Source organism: Eptesicus fuscus, chromosome 7, assembly GCF_027574615.1.
Source record: "Eptesicus fuscus isolate TK198812 chromosome 7, DD_ASM_mEF_20220401, whole genome shotgun sequence".
Taxonomy (NCBI): domain Eukaryota; kingdom Metazoa; phylum Chordata; class Mammalia; order Chiroptera; family Vespertilionidae; genus Eptesicus; species Eptesicus fuscus.
In genome coordinates this window covers 96,232,720-96,257,500 of record NC_072479.1, presented here as the reverse complement: position 1 = coordinate 96,257,500, position 24,781 = coordinate 96,232,720, and the positions used below count along the sequence as shown (strand labels likewise).

The 24,781-nt window shown below is 48.2% G+C and overlaps 1 protein-coding gene across 2 annotated transcripts in view; it reads left to right on the top strand.

The window, feature by feature from the left end:
• The window catches only part of NUAK1 (NUAK family kinase 1), a 72,113-nt gene extending 52,271 nt beyond the window's left edge, over positions 1–19,842 (top strand). For both annotated transcript variants that reach the window (XM_054719438.1, XM_054719439.1), the window contains 4 exons: positions 1,721–1,786; positions 13,193–13,312; positions 15,888–16,020; positions 18,687–19,842. In XM_054719438.1, the coding sequence (XP_054575413.1) occupies positions 1,721–1,786; positions 13,193–13,312; positions 15,888–16,020; positions 18,687–19,840 (1,473 nt within the window). In that variant the 3' untranslated portion in view covers positions 19,841–19,842. The remainder of the gene's footprint in view (positions 1–1,720; positions 1,787–13,192; positions 13,313–15,887; positions 16,021–18,686) is intronic.
• The last annotated feature ends 4,939 nt before the right edge of the window (positions 19,843–24,781 follow it).

Sequence of the window (24,781 nt, the reverse complement as noted above, 5' to 3'; positions counted from 1 at the left end):
CCGTAACTCAAGGTCCTGACGATTCAGATCGTACAACAGTGTGCATTTTATCACCAGGCATCATCAAAAAGCATTGCAGATGGTACATTTATTATTTGAAGTTTCTGCATACTAGGGGACTTTATTAGACTCATTCCATCTTACTGTGAAAATCAGGAATGCAGCAGTGTAAACCGAACTACTCCCAATATTGAAAGCAAAGCAGAATTAGGTACCTTGTATTTCGTATCTTTCCTTGAGGAGCCTGGGTTTGTGCATTTTTTGAATTCAAAACATATGCTTGAAGGTTTGGATTAGAAAAAGAGTCTCAGGCCGAAACCGGTTTGGCTCAGTGGATAGAGCGTCGGCCTGCGGACTGGAGGGTCCCAGGTTCAATTCCGGTCAAGGGCATGTACCGTGGTTGCGGGCACATCCCCGGTGGGGGGTGTGCAGGAGGCAGCTGGTCGATGTTTCTCTCTCATCGATGTTTCTGGCTCTCTATCCCTCTCCCTTCCTCTCTGTGAAAAATCAATAAAATATATTTTAAAAAAGAGAAAAAAAAAGAAAAAGAGTCTCAGAAATACATGTTCTTTTCTTCTCTCTGGTCAGTACTTTTGGAGATGTTAGGAGCTGGCAAAAGGAAAGGAGAATAATAAAGAACCAATTGGAAAAAGGGAGATTCTGAACTAAGAAAATCTTGACTGAAAGACAGAATTTCTAGGCAGTTCATTCATTTGCTTAAAAGAGCAGCTTCGCTCGTAAATGTCCTTTATGCTGAATAATGTTAAAACTTCTATACTTCTCTCCCTGCTAATTATCTGCCCAGCCCGGAATAGTTGGTTCTTTCAGTTCCACTCCTCTTCCCATGCCCACCATGGAAAGATCATTGGGTTTTAAAAGAGAAGTGAGCACCCCAGTTTTACTGCTGTGTATATAGACCAACAGCCTACTGGCTGATGACTCTCTTCACCTGTCGGTGGGCGGGCTGCTTGTCACTGCAGCTCAGCTTCCAGCCTTCCCAGAGCTTACCTGAATGGGTAGGTCATTCAGTGTGGCAGCGACCTGCCGACCTGCTATGGTCACCCCAGTGGTTACGGTCTCACCAGCCTCCCCCACCTTCACCCTTCACCCGCATTGAGTCCCGCCGAGCCGAAGGGGACTTTGAAAATCTTCCCTCCCAGCTGCTTAGGAAACACCCATGGTAGCAACTTTGTTATCCTCAGAACAGATTGAATCAGGCTTCTTTCCAGCATCGAGGAGGCAGGCAGGCAGGCAGACAGACAGACAGACAGACACGCAAGGTCTGGGAGCCCTGCATTCTGAGTCCCCAGCAGAGAAATCTGCTTCTTCCCTGGGAATCACATCACAGACAGACATGGTTTGCCGCCGCCTGGGACTGTGTTGCTTTCACACAGTGGAATGACATTCCGACAAAGGATCCCCCTGCTGTTTTACAGGCTCTGGGGGAGAACAGATTCCAGTCATTTTTCCCTTAACCACACAGCAAGTGACTAATGCTCTGCTGTCCCGGTCTCTGGCGGGAGCTGTATGACAGCGAGAGCAGCCCTGAAGGATGGAGGCGAAGACCACCGGGCTGGTGCATCTTTCATCTGTCAGATGCTTCCCTTTGCTCTGCCTCCGCCTCTCTCTCTCTCTCTCTCTCTCTCTCTCTCTCTCTCTCTCTCTCTCTCTCTCATCCCATCCACTCCCATTCAATTCCCCGCCTGTCTTCTCATTGCAGAACGGTGTGGTCCACCGGGACTTGAAGCTGGAAAATATACTGCTCGATGACAACTGCAATATTAAGGTAAACCTCTTGCCTCGATGATTGATATGCAGGGCCTGGGGGTGGCATCCGGTGGGGGTTTAAGCTGCTCCAAGCTATAGCTTAGAAATAAGGTGGCCACTTCCTTCCCAGGCAGGCGGGTGGGGAGCGTCACTGGGCCTGAGTCCTCAGTTCAAACTCCGTAAGCCATTTACCCATGGTCAACTACATGCCAGACATTCGTCTTCATGCTGGGATAGTTAGGTGACTGAAATACAGTCTCTGTCTTCAGCAAGTTCATGGTCTACTATCATTACAATCATTGCCATAAAAATACTTCGTACAGTAACACTTACGTTACGTATTTCAAGTCATCTTTGTCTGATACCATTTAAATTCCATCTTTACAAGAACCCTAGGAGATAGGTCCTCTTGTTCACATCATTTCCTAGCTAGGGACACTGCGACACAGAGAAGTTAAGTCACTTACCCAAGGTCACACAGTAGTAGGTAGTGGAGTTGGGATTTGAACCCATGTCTTTCTGACTCGTGAGCCCTCGTTCGAACCACTGTGCTCGGTTTGCCAGCAGGGCCCCGAGTTATCGTAGAGCTGGGACCCTTTCCCTGCCACTTTCTGTCACTCCCCTCCCTCCCACCCCTGAGACCTGCCTGGGACTGGGCAGCTGATTGAAAGGGAGGTGGTGTTCACTGTTGGGAAGGAGCATCCCGTCAAGTGATGGAGTTTGCTTTTACGGAGAGTATTATTGCTGGCTGCTGCTGGAGCTGGAGAAAGTGCTCCTGGCCAGGAGGGTTCAAGTGCCTCCTGCGGAGCACTCGGGACGTCCCTTTGATCACCTCGGCAAAATAAGCAAATACGGTTTCAAAATAAACGGAGCTCGCTGCGTGGGTTTCATTATGAAATGGCCTTAGTCCTCCTGGCACCAGGGGATCCCTCTCATTAGCCGCTGGTGACGTTAGTGCCTCCTCCCTGGTCCCAGGACCAAGCCTGGGAATGACCTTGCATCGCCCTCTTTTGTTGTTGACGTTGCTCTAAGTTGAGGAGGTGCATCATGGGGGACTCTTTCCTTGCTTGGAAGGATGGAGTTGCTTTGGCATCTGACCATCGTTAGTCACCACCATCCTTCGAGAGGCTCCTGGAAGCCACGTCCGGTGACATCTTGTTTTTGCGAGTGGTTGACTGTGGTCACATAGTTCTGTGTAGCCCTTAGAATGAGGAGGAACGAGTTGGTCAGAGCAGCTTTCTCTAGGAACAGGAAGTGAAATCTCCGATTCTGGCCGAGTGGCTGGAGAATTCCAGCAGGAGGCTGGATGCAGAGTTAGAACACTCCATCCCGTGTGGCTTACTAGTTCCTTGACATTGGGCAATGCACTTCACCCCGTTAACTGGAAAATGGGGTAACAGCAATGCCCACAGGCTTGTTTTGAGGAGTAAATGAGATAGTTTGTGGTTAGCTTTATACACTGCTGAGCACTGGGTAGCGAGGCAAGGTAAGAGCAGTGGCTTTGGAGTTGCCTCGCCTGGCTTTTGAATGGCAGCCCTGCCTGTTACTGAGGGCAGTATTTTGGGTAAGTGACTTGCCTGCCTAAATCTCAGTTTCCTTATTTGTCCAGTAGGGTTGCCAGTCTACCTCTGATGATAGTTGCGGATTTGTTCATTTTTTTCACTGAGGGTTTTCGGGGCAGTTACTGTGTGCCATGCCCTGTTCCCAGTCCTGGGGAGGCAATGACAAACATGGGGATTTTAGACAGTATATAGTCAAAGCACTTAGCACTTCACGCTTCATGTCCAAGGTGCCTACTTAAATGGGTGGCCCCTGGGAGGAAACCGGACAGGACACCAGTTGCTTTGAAGGTACCTGGTGGTCAGGCCATGGCTAGAGAATTGGGTTCTGGCTTGAGGGACACATTCTAAGGGTTTGTGTCATCCACCCTGTTAACTTCCTCTGCAGATTCTTCCTCCCACCTGCCCCCAGAGCTCTCCAGACTAAATGTAGTCTTACAAGGCCTGGAATGTGAGCCTCTCACTTGGGGGTTGGGTTCTGTAGTACAGTGTGACCTCTTGCTCCTATGATGTAGTCCCAGAAGTGATAAGGCACATAGCTTCCTAGGGAGTCATAGACTTGCCCAGAGGAAAAGAATGGTTAGAATTCTGAATGCAACTGAGCTGGGAACAATAGGCAGGAGCCCAGGAGAATGGCTCATTGGCATAAGCAATCGTGCCATGGTGTTTGGCCTCCCAGTTCCCAGGACCAAGTCCTTCAGTCTAGGACCCCTGTCCATTAGGTGGGGAAATAGCAGATATAGCACATTATAGAAATTAAGGTTTGGGCCATATCTTTGGCTTTTAGGATTCTTTTTTTTTTTTAAAAATATATTTTTATTGATTTCAGAGAGGAAGGGAGAGGGAGATAGAGACATCAATGATGAGAGAGAATCATTGGCTGGCTGCTTCCTGCACACCTCCCCCTTCCTGTACACAACCCAGGCATGTACCCTGACCAGGAATCCAACCATGACCACCTGGTTCATAGGTTGATGCTCAACCACTGAGCCACATCAGCTGGGCTAGGATTCTTAATCCTTAAGATTTTTTGTTTCTGGCATTTACTAAGGAAAAACACAACACACACCTCTTGAACAGAAACTAAACCTTCCCATTCTCTGATATGAATCCTTCCTTCTGCTTATTCAAGGAATGCTGCTAGGATCTGAGACTCCTAAAGCTTGAAAGAAACTTGAGAGTCATTTCCAAACCCTTTGTTTTAATGATTATGGTCCAAGAAGTCTGAGTGACGTGCCCAGGATCAGACACAGTGAATCAGTGTAGATGAAATGATTGTGTCTTTGTTTCCCCGGAGTGTGGCACAGTGCTTGTCACACAGTAGGTGCTCTTAAGCTGTTTGATTGGAGTGAAGGGATGACAGCCAGGATTAGAATTCAAATGTTTGACTTCCAGACAAATTCTCTTTTCATCATCTCACACCCACTTCCAAGGTTTTTAAAAATGTGTTTCAGCTGGTGTTGATTTGTCTCCGGCTGGATATGCTCAGCTCTTCCCAAGTCAGCATTTTGCTGAAAACATATTTATAAAAGGGCACTTGTGATAAAGGCAGCAGGCACAGACACATGGCTGCAAGCTGGGCTCCAAGTTCAAGAGAGCCCATGTCATCGGTATCTGGACAAGGGGACCATTGACACTGATGGGCTCTTACCAACCAATGGGATATGAGCAGCGAGATGCCTTTTGGAGCCCCCTCATGTGTCTCTCTAAATGTGGGTGCATCTTCCCAATTCCAAGGGCAGAGGGCTGTTGCCCAGGAAGCCTATAAAAATGCTACTGGTTTAAACTTGTCACATGTCGCTGCAGTTTCGGTGGGAGCCATGCAGCTGTTCCTCGTCCCTTCCCTGCCTGATGTTGATTTGCAAAGAGCACATCTGGCATTGGGAATTACTTATCTGGCCAGTGCGAGAGGGTGTGGCTTCTAAAAATACTCACACAGTCGGTCAGCAGAAAGAATGAGAGCAATGTGCTTCTTTGGGTTGCATTCCGTACTCCGAGGAGAAGCTTGTCTACCAAAATAGACACCCAGGATAGCATTAATTTGCAATTAATAAAAACGGGCCAGATTTCACATCCCATTCTCTGGGAGAATAGAATGCCGACAATTCCCATGGGAGGCTCCTGTAAAAAAAAAAAAAAAAAACACCACACACACAAAAAAAACGCCTTACAATGAGAAGAGGTCCAGGCACCAGGGTCAGCTGACCTCCTCAAAGAGGGCTGAGAATTTGGTGAGCTCCCAGGACTCAGAGTAGAGGGGCGGAGGGGAAATGGCCTGTTGCCCCTGATGACAATGGAAACTCAGCTGCTGGGGAAAAGAAAAGAAGCTTTGAATGGCTGGGGCTCAGGCGAGATAGAAGCCCTCGGAGGCTTAAGAAGACCAAGAGAAGGAGGCTCAGGATCTGCGCCTCTGGGCTTTGAGTATATGAATGTGAGAATGTGCATTCATGCATTCACTAATCCGTTCATTTGTTCGCCTTCCCATTTGTGTGGGTGTATACATATGTATTCATGTGTGCTTGCGTTCACTCATCCATTCCTGCACTTACTCATTCAGCAAATCCAATCTCTTCAATGGACAATATTGACTCAAGCACAAATGTTGGCTATGTTTCTGCTGGGTACCTGGCCCTGTGCTGGCTGCTGGGAATTTACCAGGGACCCCGATGGTTGGGTTCCTGCGTTCTTGGAGCTCAGAATCTAGCACGTAAACCATCGGTCAAGATGAGTCAGGAGAGGGATACAGAGGTGAACGAGGACAATAGGTACCTGCCCTAATGGACTTAGAATTTTAGTTCGGGACACAAGCAGTAAACAGGAATATATACTGTAATTGTGCGGCAGTGAAGAAAATGCATTCAGGGTTACCTTAGAGCAGGCGTCCTCAAACTACGGCCCGCGGGCCACATGCGGGTGTTTTTGCCGTTTTGTTTTTTTACTTCAAAATAAGGTATGTGCAGTGTGCATAGGAATTTGTTCATAGTTTTTTTTTTAAACTATAGTCCGGCCCTCCAACGGTCTGAGGGACAGTGAACTGGCCCCCTGTTTAAAAAGTTTGAGGACCCCTGCCTTAGAGAATGGCAGGTACTATTTCAGCGAGGGTGGTCAGAGAAGACCCTTGCCTAGGACTCAAACTCCTTAGAGCTGCCACGCTTTCTCTGGATTCCTGTCCTTTGCACACATGGTTCCCTCCGCCTAGGATGCTCATCCCATGGCTCTTTGCCTGTCTGTCCGTTGAGTCTCAGCTTGAACGCCTCTCCTTCCAGGAAGCCTTTTCGGATCCTTGTCCCTTGGCAGGACCAGGTGGCCCTGCTATCGGCCTCAGGGTGCCTTGTGTGATACGCTGTGCGAGTGCTGAGCAGGAAGTGGTGGGTCTGTTAGCTGGAGGGACCAGGAAGCCTTTGATTCAACTGGGTTTTGAAGGATAGGTAGGAGTTCAACAGAAAGGAATGTGATGGTCTTTTAAGGTGAAGGAGCAGCAAGCACAGGAACAGGGCATGGAGGATAGAAAAGAAAAAAAAAAAAGCAACCTTTATCGAGTCCTTGCTAGAAGCCAGAGCCCAGAGCCAGACCTTCCACGTGCCTTCTTTCATTTGAATATTAGAATATCTCCACTGGGGTGGGTCTGATTACTCTCGTTTTACAGATGAGGAGGTTCCCCCAGCTAATAAGCAATGGGACTGGCTACAGCTAAGGGTCTTTAACCTTAAAGACCAGCCTCTTGATAAATTCTAACCTTGACTGCTCCCACCCACATTTGCCCTAAATCCAAGAAAGATCCTGAAGACACTTTTTGGCCCTTGCTTCAGGTCGCCTCTCCTTGTCTGTAGCAGCTTGTGTCCAGCTGTCCACGGGGATGCCTGCGTTGATGGAGCAGTGAGCCGGGGCGGGTTGCTCAGTAGCATCCCGAGAGGCTGCTTCTCGGAGGCGCCCTCGGTGAAGAGCTTCCCCAGATCTCGTGGAATCAGTCATTTCCAGTCTCTCTCGAGAGGCGGTGTGAGCGTAGATCTTTTGAAGATGAAAGCCGACCCTGTTCTCATCTGCTCACTTCCACTCCTTGCCTCCACTTCCTGACAGCTCGGGAGTGAGGCTGTCATGGGGAAAGCCGCAGCCATGAACTCCCCGGCCGGAAAGGAGCTGTGGAGTGTGTCTTCCCTGATGGGCTTGCTGTCTTCCTGAAGAGTTCCACACAAAGCTATTTCCTTCTCAGCCACCTGAGAGCAATAACTCTTCTTTATGTGGAGCTTTAAGCCAAAGCAGCTCTTCCTCCACATCTCAGGCCAGCCATGTCTCCGCCCTGGGCCTCAGTTTCCTCATCTACAAAATGGGGTAGCGATGACACCCTCGTCATAATTGTTGTGATGACTTAATACATTGATATATGTAGTGCTCACGGAAAGGTGATTGGCCTGGAGTGGTGCTGCTATTATTATTGTTTATTGTTGTTGTTATTATCTATTTAACCTGATTTTGGTTTTCATAGCATCATGTGGTTGGTGCTGTTGCATTCCATTTTCCAGGCCAGGAAACTGAGACTCAGAGAGGTTGAAGTAGTAATTGCTAACATTTACTGCAGGCCATGTGAGGCATGGTTTCCATCTATCATTGATTTGATATTACATCAGTCCTGCAAAATAGGTTACATTATCATCATCCCCTGTTGTATAGATGAAGAAACCCAGGTTCAGAGTGGGTAATGTTAGGGGAGTCCCCTGGAGATCTTGCTAAGAGATGCAACCTGACTCAGTAGGCCTGGGGTGGGTGGGGCCTGCAATTCTGTAACGGACCTGCTCCCAGCCAGTGGCTATGCTACTGGTCCTCAGACCTCTGTGGAGGAGGGAGGGGTTGACCAACGTGCCTAAGGTTGCAGCTGGGAAGAGTTGAGGCCGGGATTTGAACTCAAAACACTCAAGCTCTCCATCCCTTACTCTTCCCCTCACGCAGCGCAGTCTCTCATGCTTATTTCCGAAATGAATGATGACAGTATCGTTGGCTGTTTGGTGGACAGCGGCATAATGCTTTCAGTCCTGTGTCTTGCCTGGCAAACAGTGTTAAGTAAACTGAATCATCAGCATTATCGCAATAGCTGTAATGAATAGTCTCTGGAACCAGGATTATTTCAGGGCTTTACATGTGGGTTCTCTGATCCTCACAACACCTTTATGCGGTGGGCTCTGTTATCATTCCCATTTTGCAGATGAGGAAATGGAGGACCTTGGCAGGTCCCACTGAGCACCTAGTAGTGCTAAGCCCAGGGTTAGCCCCAGGTTCTCCTGGCTTTCACCTCTGATCTGCTCAGTCCACTGCATTTCCTCTTAGACACTGCAAATGACCGTCAGACCATAGCTTACACTGTCATTGTCATCAGCATCCTTTCCCTGCAGTTAATCACCAGCAAGCTGATACTTCCTTTTTCATCGGGTGAGCTCACAGCGATTATTCATGTGATCTGAGGTTAATCCTTTTTTTAATTTTTTTTTATTTTTCAATCTGCTTTTCCCCCCGTTAATCTTTATTATTGAAAGTATTACCTATGCCCCTCTTTCCCCCATTGACCTCTTCTAGCCCGCCCCCTCCCTCTACCCCAGGCCTTCCCCACCCTATTGTCTGCATCCAATGGATTACACATATATGCATACAAGTTCTTTGGTTGATCTCTTCCCATCCACCCACCTATTCCTTTTTATTTAAGTGGTAAAATATATGTAACACAAAGTTTACCATTTTTAGGTGTACGGTTCAGTGGCATTAAGTACGTTCACATGGTCGTGCAACCATCACCACCGCCCGTCTCCAGAGCTTTTCTGTCTTCCCCAACTGAAACTCTGTATCCAGTGAAAAAACAATTCCCCAATCCTTTCTCCCCCCAGCCCCTGGAAACCATCATTTCACTTTCTGCCTCTACCAAGTTGACTACTCTGAGCCACATATAAGTGGAATCACATACTATTTATCCTTCGGCGTCTGGCTTGTTTCACTGAGCACGGCGTCTTCAAGGTTCGTCCGTGCTGTAGTGAGGTGAATTCTTCTGAAATGTGAACAGTCCTTTCCTAGTTGATCTTTCTGACTCTGACTTCCATCTGGCAGGGCACGCGTCTAGAAAGACTCTATAACAACAAAAATTCCAAACGTTAAAGACACAAGTGTTGACTTCCCCGTTTTCTTTTCAGAGTCCAGGCTGAACGGAAGCCGGGGTGGGGACAGAGGGTGGTTCTGAACCAGCACGGGCCAGGGGAACAGTCCGCCACCAGGAGAGAAGTGCAGAGTAGTTAGTTACCTTTCTCCAAAGGTGACCAGTGTGTCAGCAAAAGACGACTTTAACAGCGAGGCCCAGATGCCTCCTTGGCGGAGTCACCCTCCATACACAACTGATGCTCTGAAACAGAGGATGCACACAGACTGGGAAGAACCTGACACCTGTGGGGTTGTCTCTCGTGGCCTTCAGCCAAGCTTTGAAGTCCTCTGACCTCCACTTGCTTCACTTACAGAACCAGGGGTAGGATTAGCTCATCCCTTAAGGCTCTTTCAGGTTGAAACCATTTCGGAGATTTGGTTATTTTTGTTTTATTATGTTCAGAATCATTATTCCCCATGTTTTTAGCTTTTCCCAAATTTCTTAAAAAATACTTTTTATTGATTTTTAGAGAGAGAGGAAGGGAGAGAAATAGAGAGTTAGAAACATCTGTGAGAGAGAAACATCATCGATTGGCTGCCTCCTGCATGCCCCCTAGTGGGGATTGAGCCCGCAACCAGGGCATGTGCCCTGACCGGTGACCTCTTGGTTCCTGGGTCGATGCTCAACCGCTGAGCTGCACCAGCTGGGCTCAAATTTCTTTTCTTTCACTCTCTTCTTGGATTTTGACTTTTCCTAGTATCTCCTGAGCTATTTTACTTAATATATTTAGTTCAACTCACTTTTAAAAATTATACTTATTTGAAATAGAAGCCTTACGTAATTCTCTTAAATGGAAATCCAATATGCTTTTGAGTATCATGAAGTTACTAAAGTTACCAACATGGATTTAAAGGTGGGAAACCACTATTTATTGAACTTCAATTCTTCACCAATTTCTGTTCTAAGTATTTTACGTACATTATGTTATTTAATTTTCGCCATGACCCTGTGGGGGTAGACACTGTCCCTACCTCCATTTTACAGATGAGAAAACTGAGGCTTTGAGAAGTTTCATAACCAGTGGCCACTTCATGTAGGCTCCACAGGGTATGAGGTCCAGAGCCACAGCCCAAGTTTAAGTGGCTCAAGATTTGAGAACGATGTGTGTGTGTGTATGTGTTGATTAGTATTGCTTTTCCGTTAAAGTGCCAAGAACATGGACTAATCTAGATCTCTATTAATCTTCTGTCAGCAGCCCTGACAGCTTTACGGGGAGAGGCTGATAAGCATCAGTCTGTGAGGATGGGAGTGGGTACAACATAAACACACTCTCGGAGGGCTGCAAAGAAAGCAAGGATGCCCAGACTTGGAGAACTCCACGTGTGAGTGTGTGCACGTGCGGTTTTACACGCGGAGCTGGTGGGTGCCTCTCACACGTGTGTGTATTTGGAAGCTCATACGTGCCCCAGGTGCCGCTGCCATTGCGGGGTGGGAAGGAATGTATTTTCCACGGGATGCGCACTTGCTGGGACAGTTCTGCCTTAGTGGTCGGAGAGGACACAGACTGTGACTTCTTGGTATGTCCCAGGGCTGCAGCCATGTCATTTCCTCTTCTGATTGACAGAGCACATTTTATAGAGCTTCCAACCAACTTCCTGTAAGCAAGCCAGGCAGGGGCCTTGATAAGAAAGTGGAATTCAGGACAATTAAGTGCAATCTGAACCCCGAGAATGCGTTTTCTAAGCGTGGTTTTCCCCCAGCTACTTGCAATGACATTCCATTCATTCAGGGCTGACTTCTATAAAATAGGCTTATTTGGGGTGCTGCATTCAAAACAGAGCCCCAGCGAGTTTGTGGTCAGGCTGGGCATGTGAGGCACTCAGGCTGTGTTTAAGCCTCCAGTGGAAATCAGCCTGGGGAACGGCAGAAGCCCGCGGTGGCTCAGGCCGCAAGGCTGGCGTGAAAGGCTGAGAGTGGAGTGAAATCTGCTGTTACCCGGGGCAGGAAGGCTCATGGTTGGAAACTTTACAGACACAGATTTACATTCGTGCTTACTAGGTAGTTCACCTGAAATGAACAGCCTTGTCTCCCTAAACCTCATTTTTCTCATCTGTTAAATGGGTTTGTTTTTTAAATGTGGTAAAATATCCATAAAACAAAATTCACCATCTTAACTATTTTTAGATGTACAGTTCAGTGCCATGACTTACATTCACATTTTTGTGTAAATGGGGTTTTGGGTAGGATTAGATTAGAGAGTGTAAAGTGCTCAGAACAGTGCCTGATACTTGGAGGTTGTTCAGTAAAGTGGTAGCTAAGTTTATTATTATTCCTTTGTATTTTCTACTAATTATCTTGTGCTTTTCAAACTATACTGCTTATTCTAGTGGGAAGTGTTTCTTGGGTGAAAGCAGGTGCTAAGCAGTGGGTGATACAAAGATGAGGGGAAGATGTGGAACCTCCCACCTGCCTCAGGGGACTTAAGTCTAATTCACCTTAAGGCAAAGTGAATTCTTTTATGTATATGTATATATATGTGTGTATATGTATATATGTACATTATATGTATTGGTATATATGTGATATATGTGGAAAAAATATATATGGAAGAATGCTGCATAAATAACAATAAATAAAACACTACAGAAACTCAAGGAACAGAGAATGACTTCCAGGGGTGTGCAATACAAGAGCAGCAAGGTTAGGTAAAGCATTTGCTTAGGACTCTAAAGCACTTTTGCATTCATGGTCTCATCTGGATGGATTTTTTAAAAATCATTCTCACAATCATCTTGTGAGCTAGAACAGGATAGGGATCATGGGCTCCCATTTTCTGGTGAGTAAACTGAGGCTTAGAGTAGCTGATGGACCTGCTCCATGAAACACAGATGGCTGAAATATGATTAAGAACTCATTTAACAAAACCCAGTGCCCTGAGTCCATTTCCTCTAGGGTCATGGGTAGGCAAACTGCAGTTCTGATCAGTTGGGGGCACGACCAGGCCGGCAGGGGAGGGCCGTTGGGGGCGACCGGATAAAGAGGTGGTGGTGTCAGGTGCACAGGTAAGGGTTTTCCCAAGCGTGATGTGCACACCACCGTGGTGCAGTGTGATTTTAGGTAGGCCAGAGGTGAACACTTCTCAAACTAATAGTTAGGCGCTTCAGTGTTCGTCAGAAACATCAAGCCTGTGATTTTTGTGGATTTCTCAGGCAAATCAAAATGTAAGTGAAGATAGAGCGTCCTGCCCTAGCCAGTTTGGCTCAGTGGATAGAGCGTTGGCCTGTGGACTGGAAAGTCCCAGGTTCAATTCCGGTCAAGGGCATATGCCTGGGTTGCAGGCTCGATCCCCAGTAGCGGGCATGCAGGAGGCAGCCGATCAATGATTCTCATCATTGATGTTTCTCTATCTCTCTCTCCCTCTTCCTTCCTCTCTGAAATCAATAAAAATACATTAAAAAAAAAAAAAAAGGTAAGAGTGTCCATGTAAGGAGTAATTTTAAGTAACAGAGCAGGTAGTGTGCAGATGTAGCAGATCGTGTGCTGGATGCTAAGGACCGCCGCCAGAAGTCATGGGCCCAGTCGTGTTGATTGGTCCTTTTATGAAGACCCAGGGCTACAGAGAAAAGGGTGACTCAGCCGGCAGACCCCCCAGGTGCCCTCAGCTGCTCTCGTGCTGGGTGGTGCGAGTTGATCCAATGCAGACACTGACCGCGACACTAACAAGCCTCCTGGATCTTGCTTGTCTTTGTAGATTGCTGACTTTGGGCTTTCCAACCTGTACCAGAAGGACAAGTTCCTGCAAACGTTTTGTGGGAGCCCACTCTATGCGTCTCCTGAAATTGTCAATGGGAGGCCTTACCGAGGGCCAGAGGTGAGCAGGCTGCCTATTGTGTATGGCAGGGTGGGTGGGGGGTCTTGGGAAGAGAAAAGGCCAGAGGGCAAAGAGTTTAATCCAGAAAATACTTTAAAAAGTATCCCAACAAAATAAGCAAAGCAAACTTTTCCTTATCTATACTAATAAAAGGGTAATATGCTAATTAGACTGGGTCAACCAACCATCTTCCAGATGTCCGACTTCCTTCTGGACAAGCCATGGTGGTGGGGGCCGAGGCAGAGGCAGTTTATGGCGAGATCAGGCTGGCAGGGGAGAATAGTTAGGGGCGAGATCAGGCTGGTAGGGGAGGGCAGTTGGGGGTGAGATCAGGCTGGCAGGGGAGGGCAGTTGGGGGTGAGCAGGCTGGCAGGGGAGGGCAGTTGGGGGTGACCAGGCTTGCAGGGGAGGGCAGTTGGGGGCATTAGGCAGTCAGGCAGGTGAATGGTTAGGAGCCAGTGGTCCTGGATTGTGAGAGGGATGTCCCAGATTGGAGAGGGTGCAGGCGGGGCTGAGGGCCATCTCCCCCTCCCACCCCCCGTGCACGAATTTTGTGCATCAGGTCTCTAGTATGATTATAAAAGCCATAATATACACACCTTGGGAGAAAAATAGAAAAATCCAGAAAAGCCTAAAAGAGAAAATAAAGTTACCTGCAATCTACCCATAAAAGATAACCAGTTAATATTTTTGTGGCTTTTTAAAGGACCTTTTTCCAGTGTAAATCTCTGCATTTCAAAAATAATTGAGTCCTGGCTTGTGTGCCTCAGTTGACTGGACATCGTTCTGAGCACCTAAAAGTTTCCAGTCAGGGCATGTGCCCAGGTTTCCAGTTCAATCCCTGGTAGGGAGCATGCAGGAGGCAACTGATTGATGCTCCACTCTCACACACATATTTCTCTCTGTCTCCCTCACCCTTCCCTCTCTAAAAATCAATAAAAATAGTCTTAAAAAATAATTGAGGTCCTTGTATATGTATAAATGTATGTGTGTGTGTGTGTGTGTGTGTATGTACATATATATATGTATATATATACAGTATATATATTGCCTTTTATTAACTTAACATTATATTATGACATATTCTGAATTTGTTATTAAAAACAGTTTTTAATGACAACACAAAGTTTCATTGTAGGAATAAACAGCATAATTTACTCACTCCCCAAGATTTAGACAGTCAGATTACTTTCAGTTTTTCTTCATTATAACAAAACGAAAAAACAAACAAATATCAAACCAAAAACCCCTTAGCTCTGGGAATGACTACCTTTTCGCCAATACTTTTGACAGCCTGTATTTTTTTTATTAAGGAAATACATTTTAATTGTATCTTTGAACTCATGAGCAGTGCATGGCTCTACATGCCTAAGGCTTTTTGGGGCCATGTGTTAGGTGGAAATGTTATTTTAAAAGCGGGTGGCTATTTTTTGTGAGTGGCTATTTTCTTTAAAAAAAAAAAAAAAAAGATGGTTCTCTTTACAGAGAGATTTCATCCACTCAGTATTCTTTAAATAGCAGCTGTTCACTGGGTTGAAATGTTTCCTTCCAAATATTTATCTGTTTGAGAGTGTTTGGGGCAGGGCTGGAGGCGGAAGAGAAGGATGCCAGCAGCCTCTGCCAATGACAGTGCCGAGAAGGCCTTTCTGAAGTAAGAATGTAAGGGAGGAGCACAGGATTCCATTTACAAAACTGCAGAAACTCGACACTGTAAATTTATCATAGATAATGAACGCCTCTTTGATCTTGGAGGATCTGTTTCCGAGGTTACAAGCTGGCAGCCTGTGAACCAGCCGGCAAGCGTGCTTTATTTGGCCACATTTGTTTTCCTAAAAAAGAAAAAAATATATATATATTGAACAAACATTTAATAGCTGGGAGATTTCACATAGAAGTCTGGTTTCTGACTTCTCTTGAAAAACCAAAGGATCGAGTGCGGGGTCTGTGTCGCTTTGAGGCGGCAATTAGCCACGCGGGGGCTGCCTGCTTGAGATGGGTGAATGGACTCGATTTGTACGGTTTGTCTCTGTCCCCAACGCTCCACGTTGGTCCCCCAGTTCTCTCTTGCTTCGTTCATGTTTGTTGTCTGCCTGGCTCCTGTAAGCGTTTGGGTTTGCCGCCCGATCCATTGGAAGGAAGGTACAGGAAGGAATGGATTCCTGGGTGAGAAGCCAAGAGCCCTGTGTCCCAGGCTTAACCTCCGTCTCTGGGGCCAGGCCTCTCGAGAAACCATGTAGGTCTTTGTGCCTCAGTATTCTCATCTGTCAAGTGGGGGTGGGGGGGTGAAAGTCATCCAGACCCTACCTATTGCACAAAGTTATAATGAGGATCAAAGAAGACAGTCTGTTTGAGAAAGTTCTTATGTGGGTTGGGACTGCGGGGTCCTGGTTTGAAGTGGAAATGCCCAGCTGCACTGCCTATCAGTTGTCAGGCTGCCATGGGAACCTGCCTGCCAGGTGCTAAACTCAGCTCCGGGGTCGCTGGGGGTGGCTGCTCCCACGCTGGGATGCTAATGGTCTGGAAGGCATCCGGAATCGGCTTCCCAGCTCCTCTATGTCCTGTCTCTCTGCTCCAGGTGGACAGCTGGGCCCTGGGCGTGTTGCTTTACACTCTGGTTTATGGAACAATGCCCTTCGATGGTTTCGATCACAAAAACCTCATTCGGCAGATCAGCAGCGGAGAGTACCGGGAGCCCACGCAGCCCTCAGGTGCGTGCTCGGGAGGGTCAGGGGTGGAGTGGGAGCTGCCCTCGCGCACGCTTCCTGCTTCTGTTTTAGCGTCTGGAAGGAGTCTCCTGCTTTTCCTCTCTATTCCCTCCAGGTCTTTGCTTTCTGGCAAAGCTGGCTCGTGAGGCCGCGTTCCCCACACTTTCCCAAATGAGAATTTCAGAACGAGCCCTCTCCACGGCAGGAAGGCTAGGAGGAGTCCCGTTCACTTGCTGTGTGAACTTGATCAAACCCCTGACCCTGTTTCGATTCAGTTTCTCCACTGAAAATTTAAAAATTGGGAAAAGGTACTTTTGGTATCTTCCGGTCCATGTAGACATACAGACCACCCTGACTCGACGGTAAGTGTCATGAGCGTGGCAGCGGCCCCCATGGACACTGACTCAGGATCTGTGGCTGCATCAGGGCTCTGTCCCATCCCCCACACAACCACGTAACCATGTTGAGCACCTGGGTTGGGTAAAGCTCTGCTGGCCTTGCTGGAAGGGGTTTCTCCTGCAGCTGTAACCGATGGCAGCTGGGGCTGATGTGGGGACACTCCTTGTGGGCTCTCTGCCCATGAGGTGCCTCCCCAGGCCTCTCAGTCTGGGAGGGAGCCCGCACTTCTTATGTGGCCGCTCCGGGCTCTGAGAAGGAGGAAGAAGAAGCTGCCAAGCTTTCTTAATGTCTGTGTTGGAAGCCAGATAAAGTCCCTTCTGCCATGTCCCATTGGTCAAAGCCACCGAGGCCATAGGCTCTGCCTCTTGATGGGAGAGTGCCCTGCGTGTGTGGAAAGCGTGTGCACAGGGGGCCCTTTTTATACAATGAACACAGGCACTTCATATAGATACACATATGTTCACACACGGACACACGTAGGCGATTCTCATTATTCATGTAGGGACGTTCTGTAACGTTGCTGTGAGCACTGGTTAGTGAGTCCTGAGGCGTTGCTCCTCAGCGCGATACAGGGCTCCATTCCTGTGAGCCTCTAAAGTGCCCGTGCTTTTGTCACTGAACAGTAGGTAACCTTGTTTTAAACAAACCCTGTGTGTTTCTCTTTAAAGATACCTCACTTAAAATATACTGTTGATTGCTTATCATCAAAGTCAGGGCCAACAGCCCGTGACTCATGCCTGAACAAGCTTACCTGACACACATCACAGCCTTCTTGCCCTCAGGATCACTCGATAGCACTTCAGCACGGCCGTTTAAACAGCCAAATCCACAGAAGGTGCAAAAGTGTGAGCCACGTGGGCTAAATAGACTGAAAAGGACACTGGGTGAGTCGTGAGCGCAGACACAGCAAGCAGAGCGCGTCCCCTTGGTGGGCCTCAGCTGGACACACACATGCGTGTTGGGCAGCTCGGGGTTTTGCCTCTCTCTGCCGACTCAAGTGGCCAGGAAAGCACCCTGAGTACTGATGTTCAGGTTACACATACATTTTAGTGAGTAGGTGAATTTACAAGTACAGAATCTGTGAATAATGAGGATTGACTATTGCACATGTGTAGATAGATAGATAGAGTCATATCTCTTTTTTTCAATAAGCCAACCTGGTTGGGAATTTTTTTTTGAGAAATTTCAGGGTGACCTCTGTGGCGGTCTTATTTGCCTCAACCGGCTAACTGGGGTTCCTGGCACGTTACAGGAGTTCAGGGAATATTTGTGGAATGACTGAATGAACATCGTCCTGTCACTTTTCAGGGTGGGGCTCACCCTTAGCCCCCTTGCCAGGTCCTTGCCAGCTACTCGTTAGCCCACATAAGTGGCTGGGGGAGGTGGCGCCTCCCAGGACGTAATTCAGCCCCCATTGGGGAAGCACAGTCGATCTTTGAAGTCGGTGTGTAAGCTGTGAGAGGCAGCTGGTTCCTGTGCCTCCTCGACATCCCTTTGGGGCTTCCCCCTACCTCTCTGGCAGCAGAAATTTGCAAATGGAGTTTGTCAGACAGGCAGTGAGCTGACAGCAGACAGATCAGCTCGCTGATCCGACAGCTCCGCACGCTATGGCTTATGTCAGAGAGGGAAAGGAGCTGAGCTCATGGGGTGTGGGCCTCAGAACCTGGCCAAGGCCAGCCGTGGGCATGGCCCCTGCACTTGGCCCCTTCACTGCCCAGGTGTGCCAGGTCTGAGCTCCTCTCCATCCTTCTCCGTCTTTCCCTCTCTGACGAGGAGCCTTTTTCTCACCATCTCGGCCCCAAATTTTCTTGTCATCGCTACACACTTTCCCGATGACCCTGAGCACTGCATGCTTATGCAAGCCTATGTCTGGAGGACTAAAGAGAGCCATAGTAATCCACAGCTGTGTTCCCTTTCAGTGAAATGACATTCACCAGAGGGGTAGTGGGGCCCTGCTGGGGTTGGGTCTGGATTCTTTCCGGGGTCCCTGGCATTGCCCATTTTATAAAGACTGGAGTTGATAGAAAGCTCAGTACTTCATGACATCCCTTCCCTCACATGCAAACACATGCCAGGCTGTGATGGCGAACTGACCTGTGGTTCTAAGTTTTGATGAGGTTTTTGAGGTACACTTTGGAAGACTTTGGCTAGACCGGGGCTCCGACTGGACTTTTCGGAAAGTGAGCGTGTCTCCTTAGCCATTCCTGGAGTGCCATCCCTGTCACAAAGCCAGGGGCTCCCATTAAGGCCTCTTCCTTCTTGCCCCGTAGATGCTCGAGGCCTCATCCGGTGGATGCTGATGGTGAACCCCGATCGCCGGGCCACCATCGAGGACATCGCGAACCACTGGTGGGTGAACTGGGGCTACAAGAGCAGCGTCTGTGACTGCGATGCCCTTCCCAACTCCGAGTCCCCGCTCCTGGCTCGGATTATCGACTGGCACCACCGGTCCACGGGGCTGCAGGCCGAGGCGGAAGCCAAAATGAAGAACCTGACGAAACCGGGGGCCTCGGAGGTCATGCTGGAGCGGCAGCGGTCGCTGAAGAAGTCCAAGAAAGAGAACGACTTTGCCCAGTCCGGCCAGGACTCGGTGCCCGAGAGTCCATCCAAACTGAGCTCCAAGAGACCCAAAGGGATCCTGAAGAAGCGAAGCAACAGCGAGCATCGCTCTCACAGCACCGGCTTCATCGAGGGCGTTGTCAGTCCGGCCTTACCCTCTGCTTTCAAGATGGAGCAGGACCTGTGCCGGACCGGCGTGCCCCTCCCGAGCTCCCCCGAGGCAGAGGTGCCAGGTAAACTGAGCCCCAAACAGTCGGCCACCATGCCCAAGAAAGGCATCTTGAAAAAGACGCAGCAGAGAGAGTCGGGTTACTACTCCTCCCCGGAGCGCAGCGAGTCCTCGGAGCTGTTGGACAGCAACGATGGGATGGGCGGCAGCATCCCGTCCCCCAGCCCCCCGGACACAGCCAGGGTGACCGTCCACAGCCTGTCCTGCCGCAGGAAGGGCATCTTGAAACACAGCAGCAAGTACTCCGCAGGCACCATGGACCCGGCCCTCGCCAGCCCCGAAATGCCCACACTGGAATCCTTGCTGGAGCCCAGCGTCTCCTCCGAGGGCCTCTCCCGGAGCTACAGCCGGCCTTCCAGCATCATCAGCGATGACAGTGTCCTGTCCAACGACTCCTTTGACTTGCTGGATTTGCAGGAGAATCGCCCCGCCCGCCAGCGCATCCGCAGCTGTGTCTCGGCGGAAAACTTCCTCCAGATCCAGGACTTTGAGGGGCTCCAGAACCGGCCCCGGCCTCAGTACCCGAAGCGGTACCGGAACCGGCTGGGAGACAGCAGCTTCTCCCTCCTCACGGACATGGATGACGTGACTCAGGTCTACAAGAAAGCGCTGGAGATCTGCAACAAACTCAACTAGCTCCCCCGGGGTGCAGGGGCGGGTTGGGGGTGGGTACGAGGGAGGAAGGGAAGCAATGACTTGTGCTAATGAGCTGGTTACCTCTTTGCTGGCCACGATGATAGACTGAAAAAGGATTGGTGCCATCTCACTTGGCCAAGGTTGCAACCTTGAGCCAGCACCTAAAAGGGAGAAGTGGGCTCTCTGCCAGTCCTGTCAACTGCCAGTCAGAATTTGGGTCCTAATTGGCATCGGCTTTGTGGTACCTCCTAGAGGCCCAGCTATCCAGGGGAGGTGGCATTGGCCAGCACTTAGAGGGTGGGGAGGAAGCATATGGAAGAGGGAGCATTTCCCTAGAAGTCATCCAAGTGCTCCTGGAGGAGGCATGAGAGAGACTGGAGACATCTGCTTTGGGTGAGCTCAGAGCTTGCTCCTCCTCTCACATTAGCAAGCTTGGTGTGATCTGATTGCATGGGGTTGGCAAGTAGATTTCAGCAACCTGAGTTTGAATCGGTGGTTGATGGATGGTGGCTGCTGGCTGTGCTGGTGTGAGTAGCCCGGGCACATGGGAAGGAGTGCTGTGATCAACTAGTCATGGCTGCCATGGGTATGGGAAGAGGAGCCGTAGCACTCATGCCATGTAGTTGCCATCCTTGACCTGGTTAAGCCCTGGGAATTAGGTTAAGGTATCCTGTGGGATCTATGTTATCTCTTAATGCTACTGGAGTGGCACTTGTTCATTTGCTACTCTATCTTGAATGGAAGATAAGGCCTTGGTCAGAGAGAGGATGCTCTGAACTCGGCTAAGGACTTGGAGCCCATGGTGATTTTTTGGCTTCTTCTCTGATGTCTGTCTTGCTCTTCAGCACAGCTTCCCAAGGGTGGGTGGGAAAAAGATGGTGGTGTCAGAGGTTAAAACTGGTGTATAACAGAACTTGGGACCCTCTGTGCTTTTTGCACAGGTGAATGGAAACTGACCCACACCAACCAAGGGGCAACTTGTCAATTTCTTTAACATCTCAATATTAACTGGAATGCTGCCTCTTGGGTTCATTCTCATTTGCATGAATGCTCTGAATTGGATGTGATACTGTCCGTAGTCTCCAAAGGAGTAACTGGCTCACCCATTGACCCTGTCTAGTAATAGCAGACCGTTTCCCCATCCACCACGTGTGGAATCCTCAGAAGTAGGTGAGTTTGCTTGTAGGGAGTTAGTGTGTAGGTGGGATATTTGGACGAGGAAAGGAAAGTCAGGCAGAAGGTGTTTCTCCCCCCAAATCTAGGTATTCCGTGTCATGGGTTTGAACTCCTAGGTTTTGGGGGAAAAGAACGTTTCATCCATTCAAATGAATAAGGTGTTGAAAGAGCAGAGTGGGTTGGGAGGAAGCATGTGGAAGAGGAGACAGTTTCCCGGGAAGCCCAGATGGTTCTGGAGGAGGCAGAGAAGAGGTGTGATAAGACTCTTACCTTGAAAAGACAGCCAGGTTGCAGGTGACAAGACGTCACTCCCACAATGGGACATCTTCAGGTTCTGGGTTTGAAATTAATGGTCTTATTTTTGCATTTGGGATGACTTCAAATTCTACTGGCCTAGGGAAATTGAAACCCTTGTTTCAAGTTGGCCAACTTCAGGTAGCCACCTAGAGACACAAGGAGGACTAGTTTTGGAAGTATTCTTGGGAAAACCAACAGGCAATAGCTCACAGGGAGATGAGAAAGAATTCACCTTAAGGCACGAAGAACATTTCATTAGAACAAAGCCACCCTTTCCCTAAGGAGATGGCGGCATTTCTCCCCTTTGCCACCAGCTCTGGGGTTTTGTCTTGTGTGTTCCTTCAGGTCCAGCTGAGTCATGTATTGTGGGAAGCTTCTCAGTTTCCTTGCATTCAATTCCACCTCCTTCCTGAGCTCCAATAAAGGTTCAAAGGGAAAAAAAAAAACACCCTGTAGGTGGCAAAGAGTGTGTGGAGGGTGTGTGGGCGCATGGAGGGCATTCTGCAGCCTCTGAGCTCCCTACTCCTTATCTCGTTTTCCACAACCTTTTGAAAGCTCCCTTGTCTGCCACCCTGCTGGTCCCCATGCATGGCAGCTGGCCTTGTTGGTAGCTGTCAGTATGACTTAGGTATGACACCTACCTACTGGTTGATGTGTGTTTTTTCCTTTTGCCAAGTGATTACCTCGGTTTAGTATTTTCCAACCTTCTAATCTTTAAATAAAAATGACACTATTCAGAAAAACTATTCTTCTCCCCCACCCCCTCAAAGAGAAACACACGTGTATGTTCTCTGTTGTCAGTAAACCCAGACTGGATTGTGGCAAAGACAGTCCTCCACCCCGAGGCCAAGATTCTAGGTTGAGTCCTGGTGTGCTGCTAACTAGCTGGTGGCCTTGGGCACCTGCAGAGTTTTGGGGACTAAGTTTTCTCTTCGGTGAGAGCTGGAGGGGTGGGTTAGCTGGTCTCTCAGGCCCTGCCTCGTTCTGACATTCTGCTAAATCCTCTGATTCTAGATGTGATGTTGACTGCTTTTCAAGGAAAACCCTGGAAGAGAGGGAGAAGCTCAGAAAAGCCACTTCCCTTGCTTCCTAAGTCCTACCACCCCTACCTGCCAATCCCTAGCCAAGCAGGTCGTGCTTGATTTGTTTCCATGGAATCACAAGTGAGAGACACTTTTATGACCCGGTGGACCAGGCAGGAGGTTCGATGTGAGCTCTCCTGGTCCTTCCCTTGCCACTTGGGCCTTTCAGTGTCTTAGTTTACACATCTGCCAAAGGAGTAGAATGATCCTTCTTTTTACAGGTAAATTTCAAAGGCATGATCAGTTTTCAGGAAGTGCTTCAAGACCCCAGGCGAAATGAAGAGGCTAAGAACTCACTGAATTTCCATCCCGGTTACCAGGTGCTGCTGCTTCAGAGGACAGGGAGCACTTTTCAGGGTGGGATTCAGGCGAGGCTTGCCCAGGCCTGCTGTCTTGAGTACAAATGTGAATGATCGACTGACTGCTTATTGCCAAACTGGAAATGTTCTGTAGGGATTAACTGGCATGGTATCATTCCTAGAAGAAAAACGAGAGAGAGAGAGAAACTTGACTGCACATTAAAAAAAAAAAAAAATCCAAGTTGTGACTTTTATTTAATTTCTATTTTTTTTTTTTTTTTGGTAATAAAAAGTTGACTTTTTTTATTTGAATTTGTCTTTTCTTATTTATTGGTCTGAAAGGCATTTCAAAGGTATTATAATAATATATTGGTGTAATTTAATTGGTGCAACATGCTCTATGGCTCCAGTCAAAATTGGTTTTCACTCATTTGATTGGTTTGAGCCCAGAATAGCCTACAGGGGGAAAGAAAAAGAAAAAAAGCAAAAAAAAAAAAAAAAAAAAAGCTGGATAACCACCCAAAGTGTTTGTATTTTCGTTGGAAACTGATTTCTGTTTTGTTTTTTTGTTTCTGTTTTTATTTTTAAGTTAAATAAATTGCAATGAACTGAACTGGGACTTCGCTTCTTTATTTGCTTGTTTTTCGTTTAGTTAACTAAGTGATAGAATGGGTATAACCAACAGAAACCCACTCAAGCTTAAGCACAGATGGGGGATTTATTCGAAGTTCTCAGAAGGCGGAGAGCAGTTGGCAGTGCAGCTGGGAGCAGGAACTGGAGACGTGGCGTCTTTGAGGACAGGTTCTCTTTTCTGCTCCTCTTTGCACATCAGCTTTATTCTTCCCTTTTTGTAGCCTGGCTTTCCCCTCCCTGATTTTATGACCCATCCTGGCTTATCAGATAACGTTCACATTGACATGTTCTCAGTTCTGGTTTCCAAAGGAGACTCCTGACCCAATTCCTTCAACCTGGACCAGAGACAGCATCAGAGGTTAACAGCCACGCTCTGGGCCCAGCCTCAGCTTCCTATGCCTGCCCCCCTCCTTGGCACCTCCTTCTATTCTAAGGGCAGACACATCCATCCCTACTCTGGTTGTTCAGAGTCCAGATCCATGGGCCATGTTTCCCAGTGGTGCAGGCCACTGCTCTGCCTGTAAAAAAGTGGCACCTGAGTCCCTTTGTGCCATTCATTGTTCCTTCTGCTCACAGACCCCTCAGGAAGCTCTTGGGAAGAGGGATGAAGAATGCGGGAGATTGAGGAGTTCCTGGAACCCAGTCACAAGACCAAATGACATCATGCCCTGCCCTGGAATCAAACCTTGAGAGTCATGCTCTGTACTGAAGAGCAGTGTTAGGGGATCCATGCAAGAAAAGTCTGACTTTCCAAAGAAATGGCAACTTTCACTTTATATTCAAGTTTCCTTGAATGTAAAACTCAACATGGATGGGAAACCATAGTCCTTTCTTTACAGGGGCAATATTCACTGACGTTGGACATTTTAAAGGCAATCTGCCTGGCGTGGAAGCTCTTAATTCTTGTGGTCCCTGCCCTTGTTAGCAAATGGGCCTGTCAGTCATTTCCAGGGTAAGGGACTAAGAGGAAGTCTGCTTAAAAATGAGTCCCTTTGGAAAGACAGCTCTGCAGCCAGATAGAGAGACTAGCATGTGCATGGCCTTGGGGCTGGACCCAATGTGACATATAAGGGGTAGTGAGGAATATAGGGGTGACTGGAGTAGCACAGATGACATGCTGTCAACGGATAGGTTGGTGAGGTTACTGGGAGTGGTCACTTTAAGGGGGGAAATTGAGAATTAATATTCATTGAGCTTCTACATGGTGCTCACATGAGGCAGAAACTCAACTCAGACCATGTTAAGTAATAAGAAAAATTTACTGCTTCATGTCATGTCTCAGGCACAGCTGGATCCAGGGGTTCTAGTGATATCATTGGCCTCTTTTTCACTCACTCTCACTAAATGTGGATTTTGTTCTTAGGCAGGCTTTCCTACATGGCAGCAAGATAGCTCTTGGAAGTAACAGGGTTATAGGTCCTGTTAGTGTGTGATCCTGGAGTCAGAGAGAGAAT